General features: G+C 44.2%; 1 protein-coding gene across 1 annotated transcript in view; it reads left to right on the top strand.

The window, feature by feature from the left end:
- Positions 1-8,749: 8,749 nt before the first annotated feature.
- TYROBP (transmembrane immune signaling adaptor TYROBP) overlaps positions 8,750-18,795 on the top strand; it is a 41,670-nt gene continuing 31,624 nt past the window's right edge. The window contains exon 1 of the mRNA XM_068243229.1: positions 8,750-8,997. Coding sequence (XP_068099330.1) covers positions 8,952-8,997 — 46 coding nt within the window. The 5' untranslated portion in view covers positions 8,750-8,951. The remainder of the gene's footprint in view (positions 8,998-18,795) is intronic.

The following is an 18,795-nucleotide window of genomic DNA, read 5'->3' as shown; positions in this document are numbered from 1 at the left end:
TGGCTGTAGTAGATTGTTGTACATGGCTGTAGATGGCTGCAGGTGGTAGATGGCTGTAGACGGCTTTAGATGGCTCTAGACGGCTGTAGGTGGCTGTAGACGGCTGTAGAAAGCTGTAGACGGCTGTTGGGGGCAGTAAACGGCTTTAGGGAGCAGTAAATGGCTGTAGATGGCTGTACAAGTCTGTAGACGGCTGTAAACGACTGTAGAGGGCTATACACGGTTGTACATGTCTGTAGACGGCTGTAGGTGGCTGTAGACGGCTTTAGGTGGCTCCAGACGGCTGTAGGTGGCTGTAGACGACTGTAGAAAGCTGTAGACGGCTGTTGGGGGCAGTAAACGGCTATAGGGGGCAGTAAATGGCTGTAGAGGTCTGTAGACGGCTGTAAACGGCTGCAGAGGGCTGAAGACGGTTACACATGTCTGTAGATGGCTGCAGATGGCGTACATGAGGGCTTTGCATTGTGTAATGGGGGTTGTTTGCTTTGTGAGTCACACATCACAAGGTTCTGTCTCTATATTTAATGTATTTAGAGCAGCTTTAGCTCTGCCGTACCGACGTGACAGCGACACCACAAGACCGGCATTTCTGAACAGGTGTAAACACACTTCTGATTACTTTCTATAATTTATGATGTTTATCCACAGCTAAAATCTAGAAGGATGCCCTGATGCACTGAACACATCTTATGAGTCATCTCACCTTATCCATTTATCACATTGTTTAATTATTAATGTTCCAGTACAATCGTAAGCAAAATCGTAATTCAGGAAACCATGCCCCTGATCAAACTAAAGGTGGCCACTAACGACAGTTTGCTGGACGATTGTTTATGAACGATTCTTCATATGAACATTCGAAAATGATTATTTGGAACCACTACTGGATAAAAAACTCTAAACCAATCCGATCAGATTAACAGGTTTAAACCGAATTAAGTTAAACGATTTTTGTCCTTTAGCGGTTTTAAGCGAATAATTAATAGTTCATATGAAGAATAGTAAGTGGTAAATGATCGTTCGGCAAATTGTATCATTAGTGGCCACCTTTAAAGAAACACTGAAGTCTCCGAAAATGCAGCTTTTTATTAGAAAAACCTGTTCAACATTATTGCCCTAACTAAAACGCTGCATCCCCGCGGCTAAACTCTAACTAAATCCCCCCAAACTCCCCTCGCAAAATCCACAACTTTCTTGGTCGTGGATTTTGCTGCCCCGGGAGGCAGAGCTTTCAGCCTCAGCTCTGCCTCCATGCGCGTCAATCATCGAGTATCTCCGCCTCTGCCCCGCCCCTCTCAGTGAAGGAAGACTGAGAGGGGCGGGCGGAGGCGGAGATACGCGCTGATAGAGGCGTGTAGAGGCAGAGCTGCAGCCGAAAGCTCTGCCTCTCATGGAAGCTCTCCCTGCAGTGTGTCCCAGGGAGTTTGGGGGGATTTAGTTAGATTTCAGCCGCAGGGATGTGGCGTTTTAGTTAGGGCAATAATGTTGAACAGATTTTTAGCAACAAAAAGCTGACTTCAGAGACTTCAGAGTCTCTTTAAGGTGGGCATTAATGATACCATTCTTCGAATGATTAATTCTCCAATTTGAACACATAGGATGATTGAATTCAATTGAATTGGATAGCAGCTATAATTTTGTTAGGTCTGAACGACTGTTTCTGATCGATCAATCGTCCAAAGATTCGTAATGTTAATGGCCATCTTATAAGTTTAATTTTATTTTTTCAACTGATTTTATACATACATATATGACGCTACTTGGCTTATTAATGTAAGCACTTTACGTCTTTTCTAATCAAAATTACATCAATAACAGTTCAGTCCCTAAGATAACTATTTATGTATTTTTTTTTAATTGTAATTTTTTTTCTATCACCAAAAAATAATAATAATTGGGAAGTGTGGGAGGTAATGAGTTAATTTATAATATAAAACCATGTATTTATATATGAAAAACGGTTTTGGGTGTAGTTTTACTATTTGGCCACAAGATGGCCACAGTAATTTTTTGTGCATGTGACCTGTAAGCATAGGAAGTACGCTTACAGGAAGTGTTATGAAGCTGGGAAACGTTTTTTTTTTTACAATGATTGCGCTGCTTCTCTTAGAAGCAGCCGAGCATTGCTGGGGGCTTAAATCAATGAACGGGAACGGTTTTTCCGTTCATTGATCTCCAAGCGGGCGGGCGGTGGCGTGCACGAGCGCGCGCATGAGCGAGCAGGAGCGCAGACAGCAGCAGTAGCAGTGGGGGATGCGTGTATCTACGCTCCTGGTGGGGAAAGGGTGTTTAACAGGGCGTAGATACACGCACTGCTGGTGGTAAAGTGGTTAAAGAGAACCATCAGAAGACGGAGCTGGAGTTACTTTTAAAACACTGTAATTCGGCCGCCAGCAATAGCTGGAAGCCGGATTACATCATTCCCCACCATCCACGTGGACCTAGAGGGGGAATTGTATTTAACGTCGCCGGGACTTGTGCTGGAGCAGAGTAAGCCGTATATCGGATATATCCTGCCACCAAGTCTCCCGGCGGCGATTTCACTCGTATGCTAAAATTGGCCTAAGGGCGCCCAGCAACAATCCAATTTCCCAAATGATGTACAGTCTGATCATTGCGATGGAGAAAATGATAAGGGATCTGATCAGACCAAAAGAATTCTGAAACTCGTGTCAATGGATCAGTCATCAATCAGCACCATTAACGGGACCCGATCTAATTGATCATTCAAGAGATTGTACCAGTAATGACGTAGAGATGGGCCGAACGGTTCGCCTGCGAACGGTTCCAGGCGAACTTTGGGGGTTCGCGTTCGCCTGCATCAGGCGAACTTTTGCGGAAGTTCGATTCGCCCCATAATGCTGTATTGAGCAAAAGTTTTACCCTCCATTTCCCTGTCAGCAGACATGTTATTGTCAAACACACTGCTTTCAGTGCTAGAGAACCCACCCACCCTCCTTTCAAGCTAGGTCCTTTATACCATTTGACTCAGTTCTCTGCCTACACTAATTAGTTATGGGACAGCTGCTACACACTCTGCTAGGGAGATTTTAATTGGCCTCCTCCCTCCTACCGGAGGGAGGAGGGTCTCTTCTGCCAGGGAATTATACTATTTTAAAAACCAGTATACATCATACCATAGCTGGGAATACATACATGAGTATACATCATACCATAGCTGGGAATTGAACCCAGATCTCACTGTGTGGTAGGCACGTCACCCTAAGCACTGTACCACTACAGAAGTAAGTGAAGCTAGCCTAAAATTTAACATTTATGCTCAATGCAATAGAACCATTAGGTTGCTTAAAGGAGAACTGTAGTGAGAGGTATATGGAGGCTGCCATATTGATTCTCTTTTAAGCTATACCAGTGGCCTGGCAGCCCTGCTGATCTATTTGGCTGCAGTAATAATAATAATCCAAACATTTGTATAGTGGTTTTCTCCTGTCGGACTCAAAGCGCTCAAGAGCTGCAAGCCACAGGGACGCACTCAAGAGGCCACCCTGCAGTGTTAGGGAGTCTTGCCTTGAACTCCTTACTGAATAGGTACTTGACCTAGCCAGGATTCAAACCCTGGTCTCCCATGTCAAAGGCAGAGCCCTTAACCAGTACACTTTCCAGCCACTGTAGTGTGAATCACACCAGAAACAAGCATGCAGCTAATCTTGTCAGATCTTACAAAAATGTCAAACACCAGATCTGCTGCATGCTTGTTCAGGGTCTAGGGCTAAAAGTATTGGAGGCAGAGGATCTGCAGGATAGCCAGGTAACTGGTATTGCTTAAAAGGAAATCAATATGGTAGCCTCCATAAACCTTTCACTACAGTTCTCCTTTAAAGGGAACCTTAACTGAGAATGATATGGATGTTTCCTGTAAACAATACCAGTTGCCTGGCAGTCCAGCTGATCTTTGTGACTGCAATAGTGGCTGAATCACACCCTGAAACAAGCATGCAGCTAATCCAGTCTGACTTCAGTCAGAGCACCTGATCTGCATGCTTGTTCAGGGGCTGTGGCTAAAAGTATTAGAGACACAGGATCAGCAGGCGATTCAGGCAACTGGTATTATTTTAAAAGGAAAAATCCATATCCTTCTCCGTTTAGGTTCCCTTTAAGGATTTGTAGCATAAAAGCCAACTCACATTGGCTGGGATTTGAACCTGGGTCTCACTGTATGGTGGACAAGCACACTAACCACTATACCAACTGAAGCTGGCCTGAAATTGCTGGCCTAAAATTTACTATTTATGCTCAATACAAGAGAAAAAGTAGACAAGACAAATAACATTTATATCACACTTTTCTCTTGGCGGACTCAAAGGACCAGAGCTGCAGCCACTAGGGCATGCTCTATAGGCAGTAGCTGTGTTAGGAAGACTTGCCTAAGGTCTTCTACTGAATAGGTGCTGGCTTACTAAACAGACAGAGCTGAGATTTGAACTCTGGTCTCCTTTGTCAGAGGCAGCGCCCTTATCCATTACACCATGCAGCCACTGCTTACAGATATTTAGCCAGACATGGCCTTCTCTTTTGTGTTATTTGTCTTGTCTACTTTTTCTCTTGTATTGAGCATAAATAGTAAATTTTAGGCCAGTAATTTCAGGCCAGCTTCAGTTGATATAGTGGTTAGTGTGCTTGTCCACCATACAGTGAGACCCAGTTTCAAATCCCAGCCAATGTGAGTTGGCTTTTATGCTACAAATCCTTAAAGGGAACCTAAACGGAGAAGCATATGGATTTTTCCTTTTACAATAATACCAGTTGCCTGAATCGCCTGCTGATCCTGTGTCTCTAATACTTTTAGCCACAGCCCCTGAACAAGCATGCAGATCAGGTGCTCTGACTGAAGTCAGACTGGATTAGCTGCATGCTTGTTTCAGGGTGTGATTCAGCCACTATTGCAGTCACAAAGATCAGCTGGACTGCCAGGCAACTGGTATTGTTTACAGGAAACATCCATATCATTCTCAGTTAAGGTTCCCTTTAAAGGAGAACTGTAGTGAAAGGTATATGGAGGCTACCATATTGATTTCCTTTTAAGCAATACCAGTTACCTGGCTATCCTGCAGATCCTCTGCCTCGAATACTTTTAGCCCTAGACCCTAAACAAGCATGCAGCAGATCTGGTGTTTGACATTTTTGTAAGATCTGACAAGATTAGCTGCATGCTTGTTTCTGGTGTGATTCACACTACAGTGGCTGGAAAGTGTACTGGTTAAGGGCTCTGCCTTTGACATGGGAGACCAGGGTTTGAATCCTGGCTAGGTCAAGTACCTATTCAGTAAGGAGTTCAAGGCAAGACTCCCTAACACTGCAGGGTGGCCTCTTGAGCGCGTCCCTGTGGCTTGCAGCTCTTGAGTGCTTTGAGTCCGACAGGAGAAAAGCACTATACAAATGTTTGGATTATTATTATTACTGCAGCCAAATAGATCAGCAGGGCTGCCAGGCAACTGGTATAGCTTAAAAGGAAATCAATATGGCAGCCTCCATATAACTCTCACTACAGTTCTCCTTTAAGCAACCTAATGGTTCTATTGCATTGAGCATAAATGTTAAATTTTAGGCTAGCTTCACTTACTTCTGTAGTGGTACAGTGCTTAGGGTGACGTGCTCACCACACAGTGAGATCTGGGTTTGATTCCCAGCTATGGTATGATGTATACTCATGTATGTATTCCCAGCTATGGTATGATGTACCAGCTATGGTATGATGTATACTGGTTTTTAAAATAGTATAATTCCCTGGGAGAAGAGACCCTCCTCCCTCCGGTAGGAGGGAATAGGTAGAAGGGTAGAAGGGTAGAAGGGTAGAAGGGTAGAAGGGTAGAAGGGTAGAAGGGTGGAAGGGTAGAAGGGTAGAAGGGTAGAAGGGTAGAAGGGTAGAAGGGTAGAAGGGTAGAAGGGTAGAAGGGTAGAAGGGTAGAAGGGTAGAAGGGTGGAAGGGTGGAAGGGTAGAAGGGTAGAAGGGTAGAAGGGTGGAAGGGTGGAAGGGTGGAAGGGTGGAAGGGTAGAAGGGTAGAAGGGTAGAAGGGTAGAAGGGTAGAAGGGTAGAAGGGTAGAAGGGTAGAAGGGTAGAAGGGTAGAAGGGTAGAAGGGTAGAAGGGTAGAAGGGTGGAAGGGTGGAAGGGTGGAAGGGTGGAAGGGTGGAAGGGTGGAAGGGTGGAAGGGTGGAAGGGTGGAAGGGTGGAAGGGTAGAAGGGTAGAAGGGTAGAAGGGTAGAAGGGTGGAAGGGTAGAAGGGTAGAAGGGTGGAAGGGTGGAAGGGTGGAAGGGTGGAAGGGTGGAAGGGTAGAAGGGTAGAAGGGTAGAAGGGTAGAAGGGTAGAAGGGTAGAAGGGTAGAAGGGTAGAAGGGTAGAAGGGTAGAAGGGTGGAAGGGTGGAAGGGTGGAAGGGTGGAAGGGTGGAAGGGTGGAAGGGTGGAAGGGTGGAAGGGTGGAAGGGTAGAAGGGTAGAAGGGTAGAAGGGTAGAAGGGTGGAAGGGTAGAAGGGTAGAAGGGTGGAAGGGTGGAAGGGTGGAAGGGTAGAAGGGTGGAAGGGTGGAAGGGTAGAAGGGTGGAAGGGTGGAAGGGTGGAAGGGTGGAAGGGTGGAAGGGTGGAAGGGTGGAAGGGTGGAAGGGTGGAAGGGTAGACTTTTTCGGGAACCGAACCTTTCGCGGAAGTTCGCGAACAGGGTTCGCGAACCTAAAATCGGAGGTTCGGCCCATCTCTAGTAATGAGCACCTTAAAGAAAACCTGAACTGAAAATTAAAAGTCAAAATAAGCATACACAAGTCATACTTACCTTCCATGTAGTCCACTCCTCAGTGTCTTTCTCCTGTCCTGCGTCCTGTTTGTTCACTGTGATCAAGGGAATTTTCCGTCCTCCATTTTGAAAATGGCTGTTACCCATAACAGCTTTCTGGTCAGCACGCAGTTAAACTGTAACATCGCCCACTTGAGCCATAGGGAAACATGGACATTACATGGTACATCAGTTTTCCTCTCAGCTATAACTGACAGCAACTGATATTTTATTGACAGCAACTGATATATTTTAGATCTGACAACATTTTGTCAGAACTGGAAGGGATAATTGTCAGAAGAAAATGGTGCGCTTCTGAGAGGAAATGATGGCAAGGTAACTATGTAATGTCCATTTGAAGTTACCTCATGTGTTTATTTTAAATATTTTTACTCAGTACAGGTTCTCTTTAAAGCCTGGTACACACTTTCCATTATGATTGGCCAATCACTGACCAATTTTATCACAATTTTAACTGACATTTATCTGCAGATCAAATCCACCAGGATAGATCTTCAGATCTGCAGATGATTGTCAGATCTGCATATGTCTGTCCGTTAAACAAGGTGTGCATGAGATCTGCAGATATCATAGACTATGAATGCATTTTGCAGATAGTGATCTGTTGCATGTGTACAGCATCTGTGTGTGCAGCATCTTGCTAAGATTTTTATATGATGGGGAGTTCAGCTCAATAGAATAGACTGTGTAGGTGTGGCTCTCATACTACATGGAAGGGGGTAAGATTGGTCTGTGATCTTTCCTTTTCCAAAGACTTTTATCTCAAGTGGGTACTGAGCTTAACTAACCTTTCATTGGCGTACGTTAAAAAAGGGCGTCGGAAAAAAGGGCGCAGGGTTTTAAACGATAAGCATGAATAACGTTTTAAAAAAATAGTGCTATATTTCGTTTAAAAATAACGTTTTATAAAGTTATAAATCATTAAATAATGTGTATGAAATCGGCAATTGTAAAAACGTTAATCTTCCCTGTTTAAAAAGTGAAATGTATAATAACGTTTTATAAAAAGATGAATAACAATTTTACTAAAACTATACCTAACCCTACTCTCATACAGAACCTTCCCTGTACCTACCCCTAACCCCTAGACCCCCCCCCCCCTGGTGGTGCCTAAACCTAAAAACCCCCTGGTGGTGCCTAAACCTAAGACACCCCTGGTGGTGCCTAACCCTAAGACTCCCCTGGTGGTGCCTAACCCTAACCATCCCCCTGGTGGTGCCTAAACCTAAGACCCCCCTAGTGGTGCCTAAACCTAAGACCCCCCCTGGTGGTGCCTAAACCTAAGACCCCCCCTGGTGGTGCCTAAACCTAACACCCCCCTGGTGATGCCTAAACCTAAGACCCCCCTGGTGGTGCCTAAACCTAAGACCCCCCTGGTGGTGCCTAAACCTAAGACCCTCCTGTGATAAGCATTAATAACGTTTTTAAAAAATATTGTACTGTTTTTTGTTTAAAAATAATGTTTAAAAAATTATAAATCATTAAATAATGTGTAATCATGAGAAGCAGTTATAAAACATTAAAAGTCTCCGGGCGCCGCTTGTAAATCGTTATTTTTCTCCGGTGCCCTTTTTTCTTGTTGGGCGCCCATTAAACGATATTTATTATGGGAGTGAATGGCGGCGCCCTTTTTGTCCACCTGCCTCATGCGCCCAAATTTCCTGCCTCCTTTCATTGTCCATCTATAATCCAGAGAGCTAAACCTTGATTGGCTGATCTGAGCGGCTGCCACAGTTTGCTTTGCATTAGTCTGGACAGGCCAGAACCATTGAATGTTATTAGTGGGGAGTTTTGCACGCCGTGGTGTTATAATGTAACTTTCTTCTCTCAGTTTTCATGTCCTGTCCTTGCAACACTGTGTGTGGTTGTTGAGCAAACCTTACCATGCGGTTTCACAAGTCAGCCTTTCCTCTTCTGGCCGAGGGTCCTGTGACTGTCTTACACAGACTGCACTTCCTCTTGAAGCAAGGAGAAGTGACACTGCTGGTCGCGGGCTGAGATGCCTGCCTCCCTGGCCTGCTAGAGCGATAATTGTCCAGCAACTTGGCCAACGATGAGATCCTGAAGCCGGATAGATCCATCAGAAGACGAGGACTCAACGAGCACCATTTACTATCCCTGGAAGTAAGACCTGCTGCCTTGTAGCCATGCCACGCTGCTCACCACTCCCTGTGCTGTTCCTGGCAATGTTGGGTAAGTGCTATTAAATACAATCATTTTTTTTTTGGGGGGGGGAGGCCTCTTTGCTTTGATCCTGTTTTTTTTTTTTTTAAATGCCAGTTACCTCAGCTGCCATGTTAAATCTTTTTTTTGGGCTTGCAGCCAGTGCAGTCAGTATGCCCAGAGCCGGGACAATGTCGTACAGCATCCAAGGCTGAGACACCAAAGTGCGCTCTTCCATCCCTTCCACGACCACTCCAGCCGTCACACACTGATTGCTATTAGACTAAGAGGCGCCCCAGGGCCACCAACACCTTAATCTCTAGTTATCTGTCTTGCAGTGACTGCCATGTATCCCCTTTTCTTATTTCTCTCTGCTACACAATAGGGGAATGATAGCTGAATGAGTTGTGCGCCCCCTCCTACCCTGTGCCCCGAGGCTGGAGCCTCTCTCGCCTCTACCCGGCCTGGCCCTGTTTTTGCCTGATCTGGAGATTAGAGTTATTTCTACTTTAGTGCGTTGGCAGTACAGTGATGTAGTGGTTAGCGCTCTTGCCTTGGAGCGCTGTGTCCCCAGTTCAAATCCCAGCCAGGGCACTATCTGCAAAGAGTTCGTATGGTCTCCCTGTGTCTGTTTGGGGTTTCTCTGGGCACTCTGGTTTCCTCTCACATCCAAAAAAAATACAGATAAGTTAATTGGCTTCCCCCTAAATTGGCCCTAGACTACAATACATACACTACATGATACATACATAGATGTATGACTATGGTAAGGACTAGATTGTGAGCTCCTCTGAGGGACAGTTAAGTGACAAGACTACATATACTCTGTACAGTGGTGTGGAAGATGTTGGCACTATATAAATAATAATAACCTATAGTGGTGTTCACAGTATGGTGGGTGCAGTGCAGTATAACGGCATGCCGTGTGTTACTGCAATACGAGTGTGTTAACAGTGATGGTAGTTGTTATTAGTATTATTATTGCTTTATAAAGCACCAACATATTCCGTGGTGCTGTACAAAGTAAGAAACAAACATGGGTTACATAATAATACAGACAATGATATACATCAATATGCAAAATACAAGGTTGGTACAAAATATGGAAACGGTACAAAATACAGAATTGGTAATTACAGTGACAAAATTAATATGAAGACATGTGTAAAAAATTCCAAGACGCAAAAGGGTGAGAGAGCCCTGCCCTTGTGAGCTTACAATCTAAAGGAATGGGGGGGGGGGGGGGTAAGAGGTGGGCTATTATCCAATACATATGTTTCGTTGACTGTATGCTTCACGGCATGCGACGCCACACACGGATAACGTGCGCTGCTGCTTTCTCTGACATGTTGTGTTCCTGCTGTTACAGGGAACACAACCCAACTCTGAGGTCTCATTCACTTCGCGCTCCAAAGGGCCAAACAGAATTAAAATCACTAATCGCAAATCGCTATCACAATGGCTAGCAAAAAGCTTACACTTTTTAAATCATGACCAAAATCGATGGAAAACACTTATGAAATCTCTTAGAAAATGCGAATTAAAAATGCTAGCGGTTGTGCTAGTGATTTGCGATTTGTAGTCGGTTCCAGGCCTCAAGCCTAGTACACACTTTCAATTATGATTGGCCAATCAAGTTTACTACATCCATGTACTATAAGCTTACCTACACAATATGCATATAATATTCAATGATTCACAAAGCTTTTCTGTTAAATTATCTCATCTTATTTATTAACTTTCAACTTATCTCTCCTAAAATGACTTATCTCATGGTTTAGCTCTCCTTATTGACATAACTCATGGTTTAGCTCTCTTTATTTGACATAACTCATGGTTTAGCTCTCCTTATTTGACCTAACTCATGGTTTAGCTCTCTTTATTTGACATAACTCATAGTTTAGCTCTCTTTATTTGACACAACTCACGGTTTAGCTCTCTTTATTTGACATAACTCATGGTTTAGCTCTCTTTATTTGACATAACTCATAGTTTAGCTCTCCTTATTTGACATAACTCATGGTTTAGCTCTCCTTATTTGACACAACTCATAGTTTAGCTCTCCTTATTTAACGTATCTCATGGTTTAGCTATCCTTATTTGACACAACTCATAGTTTAGCTCTCCTTATTTGACATAACTCATGGTTTAACTCTCCTTATTTGACATAACTTGGGGTTTAGCTCTCCTTATTTGACATAACTCGTGGTTTAGCTCTCCTTATTTAACATAACTCCTGGTTTAGCTCTCCTTATTTGACATAACTCATGGTTTAGCAGCTCTCCTTATTTGACATAACTCATGGTTTAGCTCTCCTTATTTGACATAACTCCTGGTTTAGCTCTCCTTTTTTAACATAACTCATGATTTAGCTCTCCTTATTTGACATAACCCATGGTTTAGCACTCCTTATTTGCCATAACTCATGGTTTAGCTCTCCTTATTTGACATAACTCATGGTTTAGCTCTCCTTATTTGACATAACTCATGGTTTAACTCTCCTTATTTGACATAACTCATGGTTTAGCTCTCCTTATTTGACATAACTCATGGTTTAGCTCTCCTTATTTGACATAACTCATGGTTTAACTCTCCTTATTTGACATAACTCATGGTTTAGCTCTCCTTATTTGACATAACTCATGGTTTAGCTCTCCTTATTTGATATAACTCATGGTTTAGCTCCTCTTATCTACTGTATGTATCTCAAGCATTATCTCTCTTTATTTGTTTATCTCCTGCATTAGCACTCCTAACAGTTAAGGTGAAAAATAATTAACCTTTGTGAATCAACCCCAATATCTGTTGTCCTTCAATACTACATGGCGGTGGTAAAATTGGTCGGTGATTGGCCAATCATAATTGAAAATGTGTACTAGGCTTTAGGATGCATACACACAACAAGTGTTGTTTGACCAATGATTGGTCACAGTTCTACCCCCTGCATGTAGTATGAGAGCCAACAGATCTTAAATACTATGAACAGATTGTGTAGGTATGTTCTCATACAATGTGGAAGTCATAAAATTGGCCAATCAAAATTTGATGTGTGTATGCACCATAGCACAACAGAGGGGATGCTGCTCGTTATTCCTGTGAAAACTGTTGCACTGCAGATTGCGCCAAAGTGAAGGTAGCATTGCATTTCATTGCCTGGTGATGCAATTATGTTGTACAGTGTGACAAAACGCAATAGCTGTAGTTTGAAAGGAGCTGGTTTCACACTTGCTTTATAATGGGGTCTGTGCACTAAACTGTGTTAAGCAGAATATAGTTCAGTAAATGTAACACGCCATGGCACACATGCTATTAACTTTTTCTCCTGAGGAGATAATTTTTCATCTTCTGTTTAAAATAACTTTTCAGCATTTTACAATTAAAAAGTATCCAACAGTTGGTGAAAAAGTACTATAAAAATTATTTTTTGTATTTTTTTGCTTGCTGGTGGCTTAAGGCTAGCTTCACAGTGGGACGTTGCGTTGTGATGCAACATTAAAGAGAATCTGTACTGTAAAATTCTTACAATAAAAAGCATACCATTCTATTCATTATGTTCTCCTGGGCCCCTCTGTGCTGTTTCTGCCTCTCCCTGCTGCAATCCTGGCTTGTAATTGCCAGTTTTATTCAGTGTTTACAAACAACAGGCATAGCAAGTGATAGGCTGAGAGTAGCTCAATGCGTGAGTCATACAGAGTGTGCAGGGGGCCTGGAGAGGGTGTGTATAGCTTCTATCCAATCACAAGCAGCACAGCACATTCCTGCCTGACTGCCTCAGCCCGACAGAGCCGACAGAGGAGAGAAGATTAGATGATATAACAGAGATAACACATCCACTGTAAAGCAGGCCATACACTGGCCCGATTTGCGCCCGTTTCGACAGCAGATTCGATCACTGGGATCGAATCTGCTGCCAATCGTTCACGCTACACGCCGAATTTCGATCCATTTCGTCCGATCCCGTCGATCGTGCCGTGCGGAAAATAACCGTCGATCGCCCGCGGGTAAAGAGCGCATCGCTAGCGGCGTTCGAGTGCCCGACGACCGACGCAATAGAGCCCGCATACATTACCTGCTCCGCCGGCGCGACTGCAGTCTCCCGGTCACCGCTGCTCTGTCTGCGCTCTGGTCTCCAGGTCCGGCATGCCTCACTTCTTCTAGCCCGGCAGGAAGTTTAAACAGTAGAGCGCCCTCTACTGTTTAAACTTCCTGCCGGGCTAGAAGAAGTGAGGCATGCCGGATCTGGAGACCAGAGCGCAGACGGAGCAGCGGTGACCGGGGGCAGTCGCGCCGGCGGAGCAGGTAATGTATGCGGGCGGGCGGGGGCAGCAGCAGCAGTACCACCACAACAGATTGTGAACGGTTTCAGGCTGAAATCGGTTCACAATCTGTTTGCTGTAAAGGTAGCCATACGATCCCTCTCTGATCAGATTCGATCAGAGAGGGATCTATCTGTTGGTCGAATCTGATGGCAAATCGACCAGTGTATGGCCACCTTAAGGCTCAAAATTTTGTTACAGAGTCTCTTTAAAGTTACAACGCAGCATTAAACTGCATCGCAAAAAAAACACGTGGTAATACACATTAATGCATACAGTAAAGCATTTGGGAATAAAAAGTATACTTTCCTGTACCTGGTAACGTGTGCGTTTAGAGGTAACGCACTGCAAGCAGTGAGTTACCATAGCGCTAAATGTTACCATGCAATGCTAACGTTGCCCTGTGAACGTCCCATAGGCTTACCATTGCAGTGTGGCAAGCTGCGTTATAAGATTTTATAACCCAGCTCTGCAACGTCCCTCTGTGAACCTAGCCTCAGGCCCAGTGCACACCAAAACCGCTAGCTGATCCGCAAAACGCTAGAGGTTTTTGAAGCAGATTTCAGAGCGATTCTAGGCATGGTTAGAGAGGTTTTCTTAACATGCCTAGCGTTTTTTGGAGCGTTTTTGTGTAGCAGATTACAAATATTGTTACAGTAAAGCTGTTACTGAACAGCTTCTGTAACAAAAACGCCTGTAAAACCGCTCTGATCTAGCGTTTTTCAGAGCGTTTTGAGGTTTTCCTATACTTTACATTGAGGCAGAAACGCATCTGCAAACCGCAAAAATACTGCAGGAGCCACGTTTGCTGTTTGCTAAAAACCTCAAACCGCTGGTGTGCACCATCCCATTGAGATACATTAGCCAAGCGTTTTCACAGGCGGCAGCGGTTTTGAAAACGAGACCAACACCGCTTGGTTTGCACCAGGCCTCAAAGACATTTTCTGGCAAACATGATCTGATGCAATTCACTTTTTCTCCAAGTTTTCTCCTAGGTGATATATTCACACCTAAAATGCCTTTAAGAAACCAGCAAGCAAGAAAATACTCTGAACTAAGGCTCGTACACACGTCTGACTGAAGCCAACGATGGGTCCGTCGGCACCTCCCGCTGGGCGGGTTTTCAGCAGACAGTACAGCGTGTGTACAGTCTGTCGGTGGACTGATAAGGCTGTTTCTGAACGATCCACCCGGCGGATCGTTCAGAAACAGCCTTATCAGTCCACCGACAGACTGTACACACGCTGTACTGTCTGCTGAAAACCCGCCCGGCGGGAGGTGCCGACGGACCCGTCGTTGGCTTCAGTCAGACGTGTGTACAAGCCTTAACTCTTAGGAGAAAACTTAGGAGAGAAACTGAATTGGATTGGGCCCAATAAATAGAGTGTTAAAGGGACCATGAGCCGTGGACAAAATTAAAATTGGTACTTACCTGGGGCTTCCTCCAGCCCCCCATAGTCCCCCGGTGTAATCCTTGCTTCTCTCCCACTGGCGGCTCCATTCCCGGAAACACTCCAGCTGATTGTCGGTCCAACACTTCATGAACCAGGATGCTCCGCGTCATCATGCCGGCAGGCTACGCGTCATCGTGGCGGCCGGCGTGACAGTCCTGCGCATGCACAGTTTTCTAACTCTGAACCGTGCACTCAGGACTGTCACACCGGCCGCCATGATGACGTGTAGCGGGCGACGTGATGACCGTAGCGTCCCTTTCAGGAAGTGTTGGGCCGACACTCAGCCGGAGTGTCGCTGGTAAAGGAGCCACCGGCGGGACCTGGAGAGAAGTGAGGATTACGCCAGGGTGGGCTGGAGGAGGCCCCAGGTAAGTACCAATTTTAATTTTACCCACAGCTCACAGTCCCTTTAAGCATTGTATGCAGTGTATTGCATTCTGCTCTGCTTTGTGGCCCATATGCAATTAACTTTTTCTCCTGAGTTTTCTCCTAGGAGATAATTTTTCATCTTCTCAATGAAATAACTTTTCAGCACTTTGCAATTGAAAAAGTACTAACAGTGGGTGAAAAAAAGTACTAGTAACATTAGTATGGAGTGTTTTTAGCATTCTGCAACTGAAAAGGTTCAAAAAGCAGGTGAAAAAGTTGACCAATATGCAATTAACTTTTTCTCCTGAGTTTTCTCTAGGGCAGGGCTGGGCAAACTTTATGCGGACCAGGCCGCATGCTGCGGACCACTGGCCACATTTTTTACATTTCACCCCGAAATTCCCTCCCTCCCTGCAGAATTGCGAGCAGGCTGCGGGGGATTTGAATCTCACCTTCAATCACCGTTTCCTGCGTCATGTCTCCATGGCAACAGGACATCACACGACGTCATGTCAGGACATGCCAGCGTATTACACGTTGGCTGCCAGCGTGTAATACACTTGCGCGTCACGACCTCACATCCTGTTACCATGGAGACACGACTCAGGAAGAGGTGATTGAAAGTGAGTTTCAAATCCCCCGCAGCCCGTTCGCAACTCTGCAGGGAGGGAGGGGGGAGGAAGGGTGATCTGGCTGCCTATCGGCAGTCCGGTGTATCAGCGCACGGGGGCCAGATTCGGCTCCTGGGCCGTAGTTTGCCCAGCACTGCTCTAAGGGATATTTTTAAACTTAAACATATATAATTAGTTAATAACTTGCCATTTAAAGGAATCATCAGTCAAAATGTAAAAAATGAGGTTTACTCACCTGGGGCTTTCTCAGCAGACTGTTCCACACCGACCGCTCCGCTCTCCACCACCGTCCCAGGCTTCCCTCATGGTGCAGAGGCCCGACTGCGGGGTCGGCCTTATTGCGCCTGCACGAAGCGCCACTGTCAATCATGGTCACATGGTCCGTGGCGCACTGTGCAGGTGCACAACTACTGCGGTCGGCCTCTGCACTGTGCGGGGAGCCCGGGACGGCGGCGGAGAGCGGAGCAGCCGGCGTGGGACAGTCGGCTGCAAAGGGCTGGATGTTAAAGCGGACCCAAACCAACCATTTTTTTAATTCAAAATATTTAGTTGCACCACTCTGACACATACAAAGATAAATAAACACTCCTTCAAGCCTATGAGCATTTCAGTGCATGCTTTTCACCCTTCTCTTTTCATAACTAGGGTTATACAGGTGGCAGTAATCTTCTGAGCTTAGTAGGAGGTTTTAGATCATGGGTGTGTTTGTCATCAGCTACCCTCCCTCACAGGGGCGTCGTCTATGTGAAATCTCACACTACCTGAGATCACCTCCCCTGTGACATCATCAGTAGCAGCCTGTGTTTTGGTTTTTTTTTTTTATCTCCTCCACCAGTCCGCCAGATTCTGTCCCGGCAATAAGGGAGAGAAGGGAGGGGTTCCTCCAATAAATGTAACATGTTTTATATTTGTCATCATGCAGCTGAAAAAAAGGCTACTTTTTATTATTATAAGTTAGAAAATAGATTGTATTTCTGAAATCTTGTATTTTTAATTTGGGTCCACTTTAAGGGGAATAGTGGCAACAAGTCAAAAAAATAATTTTGATTTTAAAAATGCAGAGGAAAAATGACATTTTTCTGAGTTTAAAAAACACTTTTCCTTTTTGAATTTTTTTCTTTTTTTTTACTTGTTCTCTCTATTCCCCTTAAAGGATACCCAAACTGAAATTTGACATAATGAGATAGACATGTGTATGTACAGTGCCTAGCACACTAATAACTATGCTGTGTTCCTTTTTTCTTTCTCTGCCTGACAGAGTTAAATATCAGGTATGTAAGTGGCTGACTCAGTCCTGACTCAGACAGGAAGTGACTGCAGTGTGACCCCAGTGTGACTGCAGCGTGACCCTTGCTCTCAGAAGCCATTTTCTGCTAGGAAAGTGTTTTATAGTTGGAATTTCTTATCAGTGAGGGTCACACTGTAGTCACTTCCTGTCTGAGTCAGGACTGAGTCAGCTGCTTGCATACCTTATATTTAACTCTTTCAGGCAGAGAAATAAAAAAAGGAACACGGCATAGCTATTTGTGTGCTAGGCACTGTACATACACATGTCTATCTCATTATGTCACATTTCAGTTCGGGTATCCTTTAAGACACATTTTGGTGACAACAACATGTATGGGGGTTTACTATTAACTGTTAAAGAGAAACTCTGACCAAGAATTGAACTTTATCCCAATCAGTAGCTGATACCCCCTTTTACATGAGAAATCTATTTCTTTTCACAAACAGACCATCAGGGGGTGTTGTATGGCTGATATTGTGGTGAAACCCCCTCCCACAAGAAACTCCTGAGTACGTACTCTTGGCAGTTTCCTGTCTGTGAACCTTGCTGCATTGTGGGAAATAGTTGTTTACAGCTGTTTCCAACAGCCAAAAAAGCATGCAGCAGCTACATCACCTGCCAGCAGTAAAAATGTCACCATGTAATAAATGTCAGAATGTAAATCAGGGATTTAAAAGTTTTAACAATGGGCAAACACTGACTAAATCATTTATACGTAATTATTGTAAAAATGAAGCACTTTTTTATTACATTATTTTCACTGGCGTTCCTCTTTAAAGTTGGCACAAAATATGCAGAATTTCCTGTTATTAGGCAAAATTAAGAATGGATTACACAAAATCAATGAACTAGATGTGTGACGTGTTTCAGGCTAGGTTCACAGGGGGACGTTATAGTCCTGCCTTAATAAAGTCATATAACGCAGGTTATCGCACTGCAATGTTAACCCTATGCAGCGTTCACAGTGTGACGTTACAGTCGCGTTGTAAATGTTGCGTTATGGTAACGCTCTGCTGCAGTGCGTTACCTCGGAAACGCAGATGTTAGCAGATACAGGGAAGCATACTTTTCATTGCTTGTATGGTTTACTGTACCTACTGTATGCTCTGGTAATGCAGCATTAATGTGCATTACCATATTTTTTTTGCTTTGCACTGTAATACTGCGTTGCAACTTTAATGTCGCATCGTCACAATGCAACGTCCCACTGTGAACCTATCTGTAGCCATGTGTCCTATATTAATGGAATCTACTCAATTCCAGTGACATTGAAAATGTGTTTTCCTGCCTTTTATTACCCATAGTTACCGTATTTGCTTTTGTGCACGTAATATTGTAATGTCTGTGCACAACAAATATTGTCAGTTTACAAATTACAAGGTCCCAAAGTACAGTTTATCTGCTCTGAAAGCTGCCATTGCATTTTATTGCATAGCTGCTGTATTTATATATTAAAATCTATCTAGGGAATCACTTCTCAGTTCTCTCTGCTTCTCAGCTCAGCTCAGTAAAGCTCAGTTTCGGCAGTTTACTAATGTTTACTAAATGTATCTGACATAGGAATGTAAACAAAATATAATGTTAACACCTCTTCGTATGTGACCAGAAGCTGCCCACTGAAGCAAGGAGCTTTCCACTGAAGAACAACGTGCTTTGTTTAATTGTTTGAATGCTGTTCTGCTACACTTTTTTTGTGGTAGTAGGTTTAAGGCTGTAAATCTTTTAGAGCAAAGGAGAAATGCTGAGTTGCATACCACTTTAACGGCATG

Source organism: Hyperolius riggenbachi, chromosome 6 (assembly GCF_040937935.1).
Source record: "Hyperolius riggenbachi isolate aHypRig1 chromosome 6, aHypRig1.pri, whole genome shotgun sequence".
NCBI lineage: Eukaryota > Metazoa > Chordata > Amphibia > Anura > Hyperoliidae > Hyperolius > Hyperolius riggenbachi.
The sequence above is the reverse complement of the archived record's forward strand: the minus strand, read 5'-3'. Positions and strand labels throughout refer to the sequence as shown.